The sequence below is a fragment of the Bufo bufo genome, chromosome 1, assembly GCF_905171765.1.
Source record: "Bufo bufo chromosome 1, aBufBuf1.1, whole genome shotgun sequence".
Classification (NCBI taxonomy): domain Eukaryota; kingdom Metazoa; phylum Chordata; class Amphibia; order Anura; family Bufonidae; genus Bufo; species Bufo bufo.
In genome coordinates this window covers 8,264,574-8,281,630 of record NC_053389.1, presented here as the reverse complement: position 1 = coordinate 8,281,630, position 17,057 = coordinate 8,264,574, and the positions used below count along the sequence as shown (strand labels likewise).

At 46.5% G+C, this 17,057-nt stretch overlaps 1 protein-coding gene across 2 annotated transcripts; it reads left to right on the top strand.

Moving 5' to 3' along the window:
* Positions 1 to 800: 800 nt before the first annotated feature.
* On the top strand, positions 801 to 16,379 carry LOC120991150 (guanylate-binding protein 5-like). Of its 2 annotated transcripts, none has more exons than XM_040420070.1 (3): positions 801 to 877; positions 13,910 to 14,121; positions 16,195 to 16,379. In XM_040420070.1, the coding sequence occupies exons 2-3, from the start codon at positions 13,929 to 13,931 to the stop codon at positions 16,362 to 16,364; spliced, it is 363 nt and encodes a 120-aa protein (XP_040276004.1). In that variant the 5' UTR covers positions 801 to 877; positions 13,910 to 13,928; the 3' UTR covers positions 16,365 to 16,379. The 2 variants fall into 2 exon arrangements, with proteins under 2 accessions (XP_040276004.1, XP_040275998.1); XM_040420064.1 differs by having other exon boundaries at positions 824 to 916.
* The last annotated feature ends 678 nt before the right edge of the window (positions 16,380 to 17,057 follow it).

Below are 17,057 nucleotides of genomic sequence, written 5' to 3'. Positions count from 1 at the left end.
CGGTAAGTATACTGCTCCCCCGCTCCCCACTACTACTATGGCAACCAGGACTTTAATAGCGTCCTGGCTGCCATAGTAACACTGAACGCATTTGGAAGACGGATCCGTCTTCAAATGCTTTCAGTTCACTTGCGGTGTTACGGATCCGGCAAATGGAGTACACGCCGGATCCGGACAGCGCAAGTGTGAAAGAGGCCTAACACTAATTCCATGTACGGTGACTCTCCAATAACTTTTCCTATACGGTAAAACCCTGGGCCCTCATTTCTGTGGGACGGCTCCTTCCTATACAAGTGTATACTACTAGGTAAATGTGGGCACTACACAAGGGTTAATATAGTAACCCAGAGCAACCCTCGTTTGCCTAAGTAACCGTGACCTCACATCGCAATACCCTGCAGGTCTGCGTACTGCATATTCACCCCCTACCTTATAAATAGACTTGATCTGGCCGCCATTTTACATTCAGTCTTTTGCCCGTGTAGGGAGAGGTCGCTGTGCGGAGCAGGACAGGCTGTTAGGGCCACCAAACGCTAGCTAATAGGGCCACAGAGGTCCTTCTAAGCACTGGTATAGGTGTGACAGAACGGGGTCTGGAAGGAGCCGCGGACAAGGGCGGTTCATGGACAACGCGTTACAGCTCGCGCCCTCCGGTTACCACAGAGCAGCAATATGTCACCCATAGGGGGCGCAATGTGCAAATATAATAACCCCCCCCCCCCCCCCCTTGTGTAATGAGCGCAGCCGACGGGAAACACTGCAGTTCGAGGAATGTCCGCCACAGCCTCTTCTCTGTCACTTTCACTTTCACTTTGAGCCTCTATAAAAGGCAGAAGAAGCTGCAGGAGCGGACGGACGGACAGATCTGTGCTGCACGGTGAGGACGCCGGCAGCTGTGAGGAGCAATATCACCGAGGTTAGTCACCAGGTATGTGCTGATGTCAGGGGCCCAGGACCCACTTGTAAAAACATGATTCAGAATTATTAACCCTGTAGATGACAGTTACGCAGGCTGTCTGCACCCTTCACACACCTTCCCTCTTTTTGGCTAGGTGCAGCAGTGTTCTCTACATCTTGATGCCGCACATTTCCTGCAGATCGTCACCCCCCCTGCAGATCGTCACCTCCCGCCCTCTGTCAGTGAATTTCTAGTTATCGGGGACGTTTACATTATATTTTACCGGATTAGGTTACATTCACACGACCGTAATGTATTTTGCAGTCCACAAAAAACAGATCCCCATAAAATACGGATGATGTCCGTGTGCATTCCGTATTTTGCGGAACGGAGCAGCCGGCCCCTAATAGAACCGTCCTATCCTTGTCCGTAATACGGCCAATAATAGGACATGTTCTATTTTTTTTGCGGAACAGAAATACGGGAACAGAATGCACACGGAGTAACTTCCGTTTTTGAACATTTAAACGGAACGGACACGGAAAGAAAATACGCTCTTGTGCATGAGCCCTTATTCTGTGTATTGTACCCTGATCGGTGTGTGGGAAGGAGATGATCACTCCTATCATCCTCACTGGAGTGTTTACTACAATGCTGTGCGCCCCTCCCCCGGCGCGGGCAGTATGGGGGGGGGTCATCCTCCTGCGTCCTCGAAGCTTCCATGACGCTTGTAGATTACTCGGTACCAGGTGCCGCTTTCTCTCCTATTAATCCCTGTGAAAATCACTAATTTTGAGCTAAAGCTCCAGATTATATGGAAACATTTTGAATTTTCACTGTCCAATTGTAATCCATTCTATGAAACCCGTGTGTGGTCGCTGCGCCCCTGGACGACCTCCTTAAAGGGGTTGTCCAAGACTTTGATGGGCTATTCACAGAACAGGAAATCAATATGAAGATCAGCGGAGGTCTGCCCCCCCCTCTGTCAGTACCAGACACGACAGCGCCCTGCACTGTGTAGTGGCCGTGCTCGGTATTGCAGCCCAGGCTCATTGACTTGAATGCGACTGAGCCGCACGTAGGCCGTGTGACTGATGAACGTAACGTCACAGACTTAGGCCTCTTGCACACGAACATTTTTTTTTCAGTTTACGTTCCGTTTTTTGCATTCCATATACGGACCGTATAAGGAACCATTCATTTCAATGGATCTGCAAAAAAAAGTTTTGCGTTCCGTTCAAAGATAGAACATGTCATATTATTGTCCGCATAACGGACAAGGATAGCACTGTTCTATTAGGGGTCAGATGTTCCGTTCTGCAAAAAACGGAATGCACACGGACATCATCCGTATTTTTTGCGGATCAGTTTTTTGCGGACAGCAAAATACATAAAAGCCATACGGTCGTGTGCAATAGGCTGAAGTATGGCCGGGGGGCCAGGAATTGGATGACCACTGACGAGATGTGGCCCTGAGGATAGCCAATCAATGTGAAATCCCAGAAAGTACCTGTAACGGACCGTTTCAGCAGACAAGGGGTTAAAATCCGTTTAGGCGATAAGCCCCTTTCTGAGAGACAGGCACAGCTACTGCAGGATACACCAACCTCCCGAACTGGATACAAAGTAGCACTCCAAACTGGAACCTCACGAATAGCTGCTAGCAGACGAACAGGAATCAGCTTACAATTCTGGCAATCGGTCTTCTAACAGCATACAGCGAATCCCCCCAATAACGAGACAAGGCTCCGTGTTGAGGGTCAAGCAGTGGTCTGACTGTACTTCACGTACAGCCTCTTTTATTCATAAACCACAAACATAGTACTGCCCACAGGGGTTTGAAATGCAACCAATCAGTAATTTACAACACATACAATGTAAGTACAGCCCATCTGGTGTACACGCCCCTAGGGGACCAGAATGAAGACTGTGACATAGGACAGATAAACAGCACTTAGGACACACAGACACAACACATCCCCACAATGCATCATGGTTTCCTCCTCTCTGCCCTCGAGACACCCGAGGCGTAATCCAATTATCTCTCAAGACAAAGAGAAGTCACCAATACACATGTGCAGACAATAGGACAGACATCACCCTTTAAACACACAATGGGACAATGGCACAATAGAAACACACCCAGCATTTCCTCCCAAGATGACAAGTTACACTTATTATAAATTGTTACAACTTTGTGAGTTTACATTGGCCATACATATAACTAACATCAATTTAAACAGTATAACTTGGGGACAAACATATCCAAAATTCACTTGAATAGGTTCAGGGGTTTAAAAGTTAGTATATGGCCCATAATCCAGGGGCAAGAGGCCAGCAGCCAGTCCTCTCCAAAACCCAGTGGCGAGGTTGGTTTCGCCACAGTACCTTTAACCCCTTTGCTACCAGCGCCGTACATGTATGGTGCTGGATCGATGTGTAAACATAGCATCTGCTCGCATGCGCAGTGGGCGCCATGGCCGCCAGATCTCTGCTGTTTCAAACAGCAGAGACCTGCGGCTAATTACCGTGACCGGCAATAAAGCCGATAGCGGTAATTTAAATGCTTTAGATGCCGTGATCAAGTATGATCACGGGCCACTGCATCTAAATGTGCAAAAACCCGGAAGCTTGCGCTTCTGGGCTTGCTACCGATGCCCCGTGTGGCCAATTAGGGCATCGGTAGTTGCGTTGAACACTTTGAGCCTCGCTAAGGCTCCATTTACACGTCCGTAAAGTGTTTTGCGGATCCGCAAAACATGAACAGCGGCAATGTGCGTTCCGCATTTTGCAGACCGCACATTGCCGGCACTAATAGAATATGCCTATTCTTGTCCGCAATTGCTGACAAGAATAGGACATGTTCTATTTTTTTCGGGAATGGAAATGCGGACTCGGAAGTGCGGGACCGCATTTAATGGGTCCGCAATTCCGTTCCGCAAAATGCGGAACGAAATTGTGGACGTGTGAATGGACCCTAACTAGGCTAAAAGTGTTCATGCTGCAATTCCTATTTTGGCCACCAGATGGCAGGCCAGGATAAGAAATGAGCAATATTGAATTTGAATGGGATTTTAAAAATCCATTATAGAACAAAATGAAAAATTAGAAAACATAATTTATAGGCTCATATATGAGCCACAAATTCATTGCAAAATATAAAAAAAAAATGTTAAAAAATATATATAAAAAAATAAAAGTTTAAATCACCCCCCTTTCCGTCTAATTAAAAAAATAATACCTAAATAACAATAAATATAAACATCATAGGTATCATTGCGACCGAAAACGCCAATACTATTTAAATAGAAAAAAAAATCCAATACGGCGAATGACCTAATGTAAAAAAGGGCCAAAATGGCCGATTTGGCATTCTTACCAATTTGCTTCTCTTACCCAAATTTTTTTTATAAAATGTGATCAAAAAGTCACGCACACTCCAAAATGGTATAAATAAAAACTACAGGTTGTTCCGCATAAAATTAGCACCTAAACAGCTCAGTAGACATATGGTAAGTATAAAAGAAGTTATGGGGGTAAGAAAATGGTGATGTAAAAAATATTTTTTTATCAAAGTTGAAATTTATTTTTACACTATTTAGATATAAAGAAATTACACATATGGGGTATCATTGTAATCGTACTGACCCAGAGAAAGAAGGGCATGGGTCAGTTTTGCCGTAAACGAAATGACGTGGGAACAAAACCCATAAAACGGTGGAGGAATTGCATTTATTTTCCATTTCCACCCCATTTGGAAATTTTTTTTCCGCTTCCCACTACATTTAATGCCATAATTAATGGTGGCATTAGAGAGTACAACCTGTCCCACTAAAAATAAGCCCTCATACAGCTATGTTACCGGAAATATAAAATGGCTCAATGAAAATAGGGAAGAAAAAATTAAACGAAAAAACCTCTAGTATCCTAAGGGTTAAGGGGTGTAGCTTTATATTATATATCAGTATTGGAGAAGTGATTAATTTCCTGCCTGAGGATTGTGCTAGACACAGCAACTAACATGAACAAACAAAGCTGCAGTGAAAAGCATAGGGGAGGAATAGAACCGCCTCACACTGCTGACCATGTGGTTGATAGTTTCTGCTTGGAGTTGCTAGTGCTGGTTTGTCTTGGATCTCCTGCTTCTCCATACATCTCTAAGCTAAGTAGTTGTTGCCTTCGCTGTTTCTTATTATCTAATGTGTGTTGTTTCTAGGCCTCAGGGAGACGCAGGTTCCTTCATTCTGGAAGGAACCAGCTGTCTCATTCCCTGCTACCTATCCTAGGGCTCGCCAGTTTTAGCAGGGATTTAGGTATCCGGCGTATGAGCATTTCCACCATCAGGATCTGCTCATACTGGCAGGAGTTAGGGAAAGGCCTATGAATTACTAGGAGGTCACCATCAGTGATGGCCAGTTCGCCGTGTTTGCCAGCGAACACATGCGGGCTGCCATCTAGACTCACCCGTCCGGCGATGCACAGGTGAGCCCTTGCCTGTGACGGGAGCCGGTCTGAAATCAAATGCGGTCACCGGGAGCAGGCAGTTCCGATAACAGCCGCCGGGGGCCTTCATCGGGCTGTTCTCGGAACTGCCTGCTCCCGGTGACTGCATTTGTTTCAGACCGGCTCCCGGCACAGGCACAGGTAAGGGCTCACCTGTGCATCGCCGGACTTGTGAGTCTAGATGGCAGCCCGCATGTGTTCGCTGGCGAACACTGCGAACTGACCATCACTGATCACCATCCCTCTTCCTTAGCTTTTGAGGCCTAGATTGTTGTTTATTCGTTGTGGTGTGTATTTGGTGTTCCCCTTCCCCTTCACCTGTGACATTATCAACAGCCCAAACCGTTATCCTTTGTTTTATCAGTGCAGCTATGGATTCTGTTTCTGCACTGGTCGATCTTATGCAGGTGCCGTCTTTGGAGGTGACTGCACAGTTTCAGAGACCACAGGTGGTGGGTTCCGGCAGCAGGAACCAGGCCTGCCCTGAACCGAAGGTCGCTCTCCCGGATAGGTTTTCCGGGGGAAGTGACAAATTATATTTTGTTGCTGATAGCTCAGTCTTGGGCTTTCTCTTTGTCAACCGGTTTACAATCCCTCCGGTCGGTAGATTAATTTTTCAGAGCTCTGGGACTTATCTACGATGACCTAGATCGGGTTTCCCTGGCCGAATCTAAGTTGCATGGCTTGTGGCAGGGAGAGCGTTCAGCTGAGTCCTATTGCTCTGAATTTAGGAGGTGGGCAACTGATACGGAGTGGAATGACCCAGCTCTCTGTAGTCAATTTTGTCAAGGACTGTCTGAGAACCTGAAGGACGCTTTGGCATTTCACGCAAATCCAGAGTCATTGGAGGCGGCCATGTCTCTGGCGGTGCGTATTGATAGACACCTGAAGGAGAGATCTAAAGTTCCTCTCGCTCGGGACGTATTATGTCTCTTCTGACACTCTGGATGAGCCAATACAATTGGGTCAGGTCACACTTGGACCAGGTGATAAAAACTTGAGGGTTAAGAAAAGACTTTGCTTTTTCTGTGGTCAAGGAGGACATTTTGTTAACGTATGTCCTTTTGTTAAACATCAAGGTGAAAAGGGAAAAAAAAGTCCTAATGTGTCTAGTCCTTTTCTCATTTGGTAGTGAGAATGTACTTTTGTCTTTTACCGGTAGTACCCTATTTCTCCTGCCTGCCAAGGTGGCGCTAGATTCCAAAACTGTGGAAAAGGAAGTATTTATTGACAGTGGGGCAGGGGTTAACTTAGTGGATGGCCAGTTTGTCTGTATGCATGGTTTGACAACAAGCGCATTAGACAAAAATATTTCTGTGTTTGCGATTGATTTCGCCTCTCTCTCTCTCAAAAGTTTCTCAAATGGTGCAGGACATTCGCCTAAAGGTGGGAGATTCTCATATTGAATACATTTCATGTTTTGTGCTGGAGGGTCTGCCTGCTTCTCTGGGGTTAGGTTTACCATGGTAAACCAAGCATAACCCTACTATCGATTGGCAAGCGAGACAGATTCTCGATTGGAGTGATTTCTGCCTTGACAACTGTCTCAGCACGTCGCTTTCTGTTGTAACTACTAAAATGTTACATTCTCTCCTTTCAGATTTTTCTGATGTTTTCTCTAAGGGTGGAGACCAGGAGTTGCCTCCTCATCGGGAGTATGATTGCCCCGTCAACCTTATTCCCGAAGCTAGATTGCCAAAGTCTCGGTTGTATAATCTTTCTGAACCCGAAAGAGCAGCCATGCGAGAGTATATCACCGAGAGTTTGGCTAAAGGTCATATTAGACCATCCAAATCCCCAGTGACTGCAGGGTTCTTCTTTTGTTAAAAAAAAAAAAGATGGAACTCTTAGGCCATGTTTGGACTTCTGTGAGCTTAATCGCATCACTGTCCGTGATCGCTATCCCCTTCCTTTGATCCCAGATTTATTCAATCAGATTGTCGGCACCAAGGTGTTATCTAAGTTGGATTTGAGAGGGGCATATAATCTGGTAAGGGTCAAGGAGGGGGACGAATGGAAAACGGCTTTTAATACTCTGAGGACCATTTTGAGAATCTGGTCATGCCTTTTGGTTTGTCCAATGCTCCTGCAGTTTTTCAACACTTCATCAATGACATCTTTCATCATCTGGTGGGCAGGTTTGTGGTGGTTTATCTGGATGAAATTTTAATTTATTTCCCTGATATGGAGACGCATAAGGATCATGTGAGACAGGTCTTACAGATCCTAAGAGAGAATAAATTGTATGCCAAAATGGAGACGTGTGTATTTGCAGTCCCTGAAGTGCAATTCCTGGGGTACCTACTGTCATCATCGGGTTTTCATATGGATCCGTAAAAAGTACGTGCTGTGTTGGACTGGGATCGACCCGAAGATCTGAAGGCACTCATGCGATTTTTGGGGTTCACCAACTACTACCGTAAATTTATCCTGAATTACTCAACTGTTGTTAAACCTTTAACTGATATGACTAAGAAAGGCGCAGATTTCTCAGTCTGGTCTGAAGAAGCATTGCATGCTTTTTCAGCTATAAAGGAATGTTTTGCTTCTGCTTTTATTCTGGTGCAACCTGATGTGTCACAACCATTCATTGTGGAAGTTGACGCATCCGAGGTGGGGGTTGGAGCAGTCTTGTCGCAGGGTTCTTCTCCTAGCAAATGGCGCCCTTGTGCTTTTTTCTCTAAAAAACTCTCTTCTGCCGAAATAAATTTTGATGTAATAGAGAGTTGTTAAATTGTCTTTTGAAGAGTGGCATCATTGGTTGGAAGGAGCGATTCATCCCGTTACGGTAATTACTGATTACTAAACGTCTGAACCCAAGGCAGGTCAGATGGTCGTTGTTTTTTACTAGATTTTATTTCATTGTCGCCTATCGTCCTGGGATTAAAAACATCAAGGCGGATGCCTTGTCGCGTAGCTTTCCCGGGGGGGGGGCGCGGGGATGGGGTGTGATTCGGAGGATCCTGTTCCGACAACGGCTGATAGGGTGGTTGTATCTGCCCTTTATCCTGAACTTGAGGCAGGGGTTTTGGAGGCCCAGGGAGAAACACCCAATTCCTGTCTTCCAAGGAAATTGTTTGTCCCTTCGGAACTACGACAGAAGGTGTTTAAGGAACATCACGATACTGTTCTTATGGGACACATTGGGAGCAGATCCACTTTGGATCTCATTTCTCGAAGATTCTGGTAGCCAGGGTTACGTAAATGTGTTGAGGGCTATGTGGCAGCTTGTGAGACTTGTGCGCATGCTAAGGTGGCTCATTCTCGTCCTTCAGGATCTCTACTTCACTTGTCTATCCCATCCCAACCCTGGACTCATTTGTCCATGGACTTTATCACCGTTTTGCCTAATTCTTCTGGGAAAACTGTGATTCTGGTGGTTGTTGACCACTTCAGCAAGATGGCGCACTTTATACCATTGTCAGGTCTACCTAATGCCAAAACTCTCACTCAAGTGTTTGTCGATAACATTGTGAAACTACACGGCATTCCCTCTGATGTGGTGTCTGATAGAGGGACTCAATTTGTTTCCAGATTCTGGAAGGGTTCTGTACTCGTCTGGGGGTCCAATTGTCCTTCTCTTCGGCCTTTCATCCTCAGTCGAACGGGCAGACTGAGCGCACCAATCAGAATCTGGAGACTTATTTGAGATGTTTTGTCTCTGAGAATCAAGAGGAGTGGTCTTCATTCTTGGCTTTGGCCAAGTTTGCTATAAATAACCGTAGACAGGAGTCCACTAATAAGTCGCCGTTTTTGGTGCATATGGGTTCCATCCACAGTTTGGCACATTTTCTGGTACTGAGACGTCTGGTATCCCTGAAGAAGAAAGATTCTCTTCTTCGTTGTCATCAATTTGGCGGAAGATTCAAAACAATTTAAATAAAATGGGCAAAAAGTATAAACGTGTGAGTGGTCCTGACCTGAGAGTGGGTGATTCTGTGTGGCTGTCCACAAGAAACATTAAGTTGAAGGTACCCTCTTTGAAGTTGGGACCAAGGTTTATTGGGCCATACAAGATCTCTGCCATTATTAATCCGGTTGCTTTTTGTCTTGAGGTTCCACAGGCTTTGAAGATTCATAATGGGTTTCACAAGTCATTGCTGAAAAGATATGTTGAACCTGCTGAGTTGTCCTCTCTGCCACCACCTCCTGTCATGGTGGATGGTAATCTTGAGTTTCAGATTGCCAGGATAGTGAACTCACATATTCTTTGTGCATCTCTTCAGTATCTCGTGCACTGGAAGGGTTACGGTTCAGAGGAAAGAATGTGGGTTCCTGCGACCGACGTGAATGCCAGTCGCCTTTTTAGGGCCTTTCACAGGGCGCATACTGATAAAGTTGGTCCTGGGTGTCCGGAGGCCACCCGTAGAAGGGGGGTACTGTCACGGTCCCTCCTGTGAGAGAGGTGAGAAGATCGGATAGACTTGCTGCACGTGTGGCTATCTGACAGGTCTCTCTGTTTTCCTCTATGTATGTTGTTGTTTGGCAGGATCTCACCTCTCCTCAGGTGCCGCTCGTTATCAGTGATGAGGCTCTATTTAGATCCGCCTCACACTGCTGACCATGTGGTTGATAGTTTCTGCTTGGAGTTGCTAGTGCTGGTTTGTCTTGGATCTCCTGCTTCTCCATACATCTCTAAGCTAAGTAGTTGTTGCCTTCGCTGTTTCTTATTATCTGGTGTGTGTTGTTTCTAGGCCTCAGGGAGATGCAGGTTCCTTCATTCTGAAAGGAACCAGCTGTCTCATCCCCTGCTACCTATTCTAGGGCTTGTCCGTTTTAGCAGGGATTTATGTATCCAGTGTATGAGTATTTCCACCATCAGGATCTGCTCAGCCTCATACTGGCAGGAGTTAGGTAAAAGCCTAGGGATTACTAGGAGGTCACCATCACTCTTCCTTAGCTTTTGAGGTTTAGATTGTTGTCTATTCGTTGTGGTGTGTATTTGGTGTTTTCCCTTCACCTGTGACAACTGGTGGCTCTAGTCAGTGTGATTTACATACCAGACATCATCTGCATGTGCACAATTATAAAGTGGTGCTTGACCTAAAGCTACTGTCCTAAAAGTACATAAAGAACCAAATCAAACAAAGGAATCAAAAATATTAGACCTGGAGGAAAATGCTCCGATATCACATGTCTGTGAGCGGTAAAAGCATGTGAACCCTCAGGATGATATGTCAGTGAGGTGGGAGGACAATCAGGTGGGAGTGGGCAACCTGTTTTATGTAAAGAACAGGGATCTATCAAAGTCTGATCATCACAACATGGTTGGACATGGCACAAACAAAGGAGATTTCTGAAGACCTCAGAAGATGCTCATCAGGCTGAAAATGGTGACAAACCCCTCTCTAAGGCCCCTTTCACACGAGCGAGTATTCCGCGCGGATGCGATGCGGGAGGTAAATGCATTGCACCCGCACTGAATACTGACCCATTCATTTCTATGGGGCTGTGCACACGAGCGGTGATTTTCACGCATCAGTTCTGCGTTGCGTGAAAAACTCAGCATGTTCTATATTCTGGGGTTTTCACGCAGCCCTGGCCCCATAGAAGTGAATGGGGCTTCAGTGAAAAACGCATTGTATCCGGAAGCAAGTGCGGCTACAGTGCGTTTTTCACTGATGGTTGATAGGAGAAGTTGTTTGTAAACCTTCAGTTTTTTATCATTGCACTCACACGGAAAAAAATGAACAACTTAAGGCAATCGCAGACAAAACTGACTGAACTTGAATGCAAAATGGTGCGAGTTTCCCTGAACGCATCCGGACCTGATCCGTCACGCTCGTGTGAAAGAGGCCTTAGGCTTTGTTCACATCTGTGCTGGTGACATTCGCTGTTCTGCCGTCATAGGAGCACAACAACGAAAATCGCCATAGTTCCGGTTCTGGTGCTTCATGGACAACAACACCTGACGGATCCCGCTGACCATGATAAGATCTGATAGGTTTCCATCTGCCAGGCTATAAAATCGTGTCCAGCATTTATGACCTGATCTGCGAATGAGGCCCCAACACAGATGTGACCAAAGCCTTATATGTTCTCTAGCATCATTATGAGGTTCTGCAGCAGCTGAGGTGTGTATTATGAGGTTCTGCAGCAGCTGAGGTGTGTATTATGAAGTTCTGCAGCAGCTGAGGTGTGTATTATGAAGTTCTGCAGCAGCTGAGGTGTGTATTTGGAGGTTCTGCAGCAGCTGAGGTGTGTATTATGATGTTCTGCAGCAGCTGAGGTGTGTATTATGATGTTCTGCAGCAGCTGAGGTGTGTATTATGATGTTCTGCAGCAGCTGAGGTGTGTATTATGATGTTCTGCAGCAGCTGAGGTGTGTATTATGAGGTTCTGCAGCAGCCGAGGTGTGTATTAGGAGGTTCTGCAGCAGCCGAGGTGTGTATTAGGAGGTTCTGCAGCAGCCGAGGTGTGTATTAGGAGGTTCTGCAGCAGCCGAGGTGTGTGTATTATGAGGTTCTGCAGCAGCTGAGGTGTGTATTATGAGGTTCTGCAGCAGCTGAGGTGTGTGTATTATGAGGTTCTGCAGCAGCTGAGGTGTGTATTAGGAGGATCTGCAGCAGCTGAGGTGTGTATTAGGAGGTTCTGCAGCAGCTGAGGTGTGTATTAGGAGGTTCTGCAGCAGCTGAGGTGTGTATTATGATGATCTGCAGCAGCTGAGGTGTGTATTAGGAGGTTCTGCAGCAGCTGAGGTGTGTATTAGGAGGTTCTGCAGCAGCAGAGGTGTGTATTAGGAGGTTCTGCAGCAGCTGAGGTGTATTAGGAGGTTCTGCAGCAGCTGAGGTGTGTATTAGGAGGTTCTGCAGCAGCTGAGGTGTGTATTAGGAGGTTCTGCAGCAGCTGAGGTGTGTATTAGGAGGTTCTGCAGCAGCTGAGGTGTGTATTAGGAGGTTCTGCAGCAGCTGAGGTGTGTATTAGGAGGTTCTGCAGCAGTCAGAGAAACATCAGTGACTGGATTAAATGCTATTGTTTTCTGTGTCTGCACTCTGTAAAATGTCCCTGTCCTGTTCCTCTGCCAGCACGTGTCGCACTGTGACCAGACTGACCAGTCCGGACCTAACCTGATCCAGCAGCGTCACCAGTCCAGACTCCAGTCCAGCTCCGTGAAGATAAGGCCCTGACCGCGCTCTGCCAGAAGCACAACCAGTAAGTCAGCATTGGGGAGGAGGTGAAGCAGCAGCGGGCACAGTCCATGGGGAAGGATGGCACATTATATAGGAAGTAGCAGCAGCGGGCACAGTTCATGGGGAAGGATGGCACATTATATAGGAAGTAGCAGCAGCGGGCACAGTCCATGGGGGAAGGATGGCACATTATATAGGAAGTAGCAGCAGCGGGCACAGTTCATGGGGAAGGATGGCACATTATATAGGAAGTAGCAGCAGCGAGCACAGTTCATGGGGAAGGATGGCACATTATATAAGAAGTAGCAGCAGCGGGCACAGTTCATGGGGAAGGATGGCACATTATATAAGAAGTAGCAGCAGCGGGCACAGTTCATGGGGGAAGGATGGCACATTATATATAGGAAGTAGCAGCAGCGGGCACAGTTCATGGGGAAGGATGGCACATTATATAGGAAGTAGCAGCAGCGGGCACAGTTCATGGGGGAAGGATGGCACATTATATATAGGAAGTAGCAGCAGCGGGCACAGTTCACGGGGAAGGATGGCACATTATATAGGAAGTAGCAGCAGCGGGCACAGTTCATGGGGAAGGATGGCACATTATATAGGAAGTAGCAGCAGCGGGCACAGTTCACGGGGAAGGATGGCACATTATATAGGAAGTAGCAGCAGCGGGCACAGTTCATGGGGAAGGCTTGGTAATCACTTGCGATCAGATTTTGGTATTCTGTTCCAGCCACCAGCAGAATACCAGAATCGCCAGATCCAGCATATGTCAAACACTGCTGACACCGTCCGGATCCCATTCACAATAAAGGGGTCATCCGAGATCCCACCTGCAGCAGTGTTTTGCCCTTTGTTTTTGCCAGAATCTGCAACAAAGGCTTCAGCTGGAACCTCTGCAGCAGATGTGCACGTACCCTAAGGGGTGCGATGGGTCACTCAGATTCTTGCCATGGGGCCCTGGTCCTGACCTTAATCCAACAGGAATGTTGTGGAAGGAGCTGAAGCGAGCAGATCACGGAGGACACCACTAACATAGCAGAGCTGAAGCTGTTCTGTATGGAGGAATGGGATAAAATTCCCACTAGCCGATGTCCTAATCAAGGGTCACACCAGGTCCTGACAGCAGGGGTTCACATACTTTACCCCTCACAGACATTAGATATTGGAGCATTTCCCTCCAGGTCTTATATCTGTGACTCATTTCTTTGATTTGGTTCTTTATGTAATTTTATGTGAAAATCTGATGTCGTTTCAATGTCACATTTATATAGAAATATAGAAAATTCTGAAGGGTTCACAAACTTTCACTCCCCTCTGTGTATATACTGTATATATATATCTTATGTCTCTCTTTTCTGTGGCTCTTAAGGACACGCCCGCTGCTGACGATGCCGCCGGTGCTTTCGATGCCGCAGCCTATCTGCCTAATAGAGAATGTTAACGGGAATACTCTGGTCATTAATAAAGATGCGGAGAAGATCCTTCTGGAAATCTCGCAGCCGGTGGTGGTTATCGCAATCGTAGGAAAATACCGGACGGGGAAATCCTATCTGATGAACAAACTGGCCGGGAAAAGAAGCGGTGAGTTATAAATGGGACGCCCAGAACACGTCACATGTGATATAATATCTGTAGAGTATTAGAGAAGGAGCGTTATATGAAGAGTGGATTGTAACCCAAATAACGGGGGGTCAGGGCCGCCACTAGAGGGGGTCACTGCATGTACGCAATCCTCGTGACTTCAGTACTAGCTGCACAAATCCATATGTAGTTAGCGCCCCCCAGTGGTGACTGCAGAGACTCAGAATTATATACTTTATTATATCAAGTAAGAAAAAGATACATTGTCTCTGGACCTTTTATCTCCATGAGATTCTGTCTGTGGATTTGTCGTAGAGATGAGTAAATCCATTCAAAACTGATCAGATTCATCACGAATTTCACCAAAATTCTTCTTCCCAATGAATGCAAATCATGTAAAAAGGTGCTCGCCATTTTACATTTAAAATTCAGTAGTGAGAGAAATCGGGCAGGAAGGATGAAGATGAGGGATCACATGACCCGGAAGGAGGCCCACAATGCCTTGCAGTCAGCCTGACATCCAATCAGGAGGGAGGATACTGGCCGGTCTTCCAGGCTCTATGCTAACCCTGAAGCACATGCGCCATTCTGAGCTCCGCCTCTGACGTAATCGGATGTGTCCGCCATGTCTCCATTAGAAGGTCCTGGGATTGTGCATTAGAAGTTGGGGTTTTCTCATTAGGGACAGGATCGGGGCGGTTAGTGTAATCTGTGTACAAGACATGAGCTTTTAAAGAGACAGTACTTCTTTTTTTTTTTTAAGTGCAGGAGCTGCCTTTTCTGTCCACAAACCTGGTGCAACACTTCTACAGTTTATATGTGAGCATTGCAATAAGCGTGAGATAAGCCCTGGAGGATGGGAGTGGTAGTGGCTCTGGCTGTAATAATTATTTACAGTGCCAATCCTCACACTGAGTCTCCCTATGGTTGGGCAGTAATCGGAGGGTGCACCCTTTCTTCCCTTGGGACACACCCTGATGTCGGGGCTCCTGCCTGATAGTAGTCGGGGTGCCCTTGGTGTGATGAGTGCTGTACGGGTTCAGGGCAGGAGGTGTAGGGTAATGGTGCCAGAATCAGTAACCAGGCCAGTTGTAGAACATAAATGTCTCTTTACTAAAGTGCAGAATGGGAGTTGTAGTACATCCAATGGTATAAACAGTTCCAAACTGAAAATGCAATCTGCTCATGTGCAAGCTTCTTATCGAACCTTAATCAGGTTCCACTGATTATCACGTATGTGTCCAACAAGATCATTCCACTTTAATGAACCCGTGTGTCAGATTATATAACACTTACAGATAAGGTGGCAGATACAAGCCGACCTTCATAAACCAGAAACATAACCTTTGACATTCACATTGATTGGTACAGAAGAGGGATGATCTGTTTTCTGTTTATTCACTCTTTGGCTGCACACCCAGACCTGGCGCGCTTCACAGTATCATGACTAGATAGTCTGCAGAGCATCTCAAGGCCAAAGAAGACAGATGAATATTATTCTAGAAAGAGGTTAATTCTGACACAACATATAATATAACGCACTCTGGACATTGTTGCACTCACAAGCTGAACTCCACCTGGCCAAGTTGCTAGCAGTGAATTTGGGAGCTGATGGCGCTTAGTCTCGATAGAAGATACCTAGCTGCCGTTATTTGCCTGTACTCTAAAGTGAGAAGGAATGTGGGCCTCCGTGTGCTGCAAGGTGCACCCCACCATCACCACCAGGAGCAGCCGTTACGGGCAAGGACAGTACATGTCTTTTGCGGCCCACTGGGTCAGCAGTGATGCAGCAAGAAGGTCTTATTGATACCTCAACGTTTATGTGGGTCTGGTTCCCACCCCAGGCACTTGTCCTCCTCCATGGACATCCTCCCGTCGCCCACAGCAGCAGGGCAGAGCCTCGCCACCGCTCCTCTGAGTAAAGTGAAGAGTTCCCACGTCATGTTAGAGCTGATCGGCCTTCAGGAGCCACAACTATACCGCCAGTCATACTCACATTAACCCCTTCACTGTCCTAGACCTGGTCAATTTTAAGGCTTCAGATTTCTGTGTCTTATTTGTGAATATTTCCAGGTTTTGCTCTGGGATCCAGCATCCAGTCAAAGACCAAAGGGATCTGGATGTGGTGCGTTCCTCACCCTCAAAATCCTGGACAAACCCTTATTCTACTGGATACAGAGGGACTGGGCGATGTGGAGAAGGTGGGTTACACCAATCGGACAGATATGAAGGGCTCTCTGTAGTGTGGATTACTCATTGGTGGGGTTGTCAGAGTGTAGAAAATGAGCTTGTTTTTTTGTAAGAACAGCGCCCCTCTTGTCCTTAGTTTGTGTCTGGTATTGCAGCTCATCCCCATTTAAGTGAATAGAGCTGAACCCCAAGATGAGACACAGTCCATGGAGCAGTGGGTGCTGCTTCTAGACCAAAAGAGAAAACTTTTTTTGTACTCTTTAATAAATTTCTCTCCTAGCTTCATTCACGTAAAGGGATACTCCAGTATTTCAAGTTATATCCTGTTCACAGGATCGGGGATACCTATTTGATCATTGGGTATCCTACTGCTGGGACCTGCACCGATCATGAGAACAAGGGCCCCTTACCTGCAGGGTTGAGCATGCACACTGCAGCTCCATTCATCTCTATGGGATTGTCGGTGGTTCTGGCAGGTCCCATGGAGATGAATGTAGCGGCAATGTGCATGCTCGACCTGATGCTCCATACATTTTTACCCCCCCCGTTCTCATGATCGGTGGAGGTCCCAGCTGTAGGACTCCCACTGATCTAATAGTTATCCTCTATATTGAATAATAGATAACTTGAAATTACTGGACAACCCCTTTAAGGTGGCCCTACGTCTTCAATAGTCATCCGCCAAACGCTCATTTCCTTCAGTCCTCCTCCCATACACATGCACACTTAGTCTGACCAGTCGAACG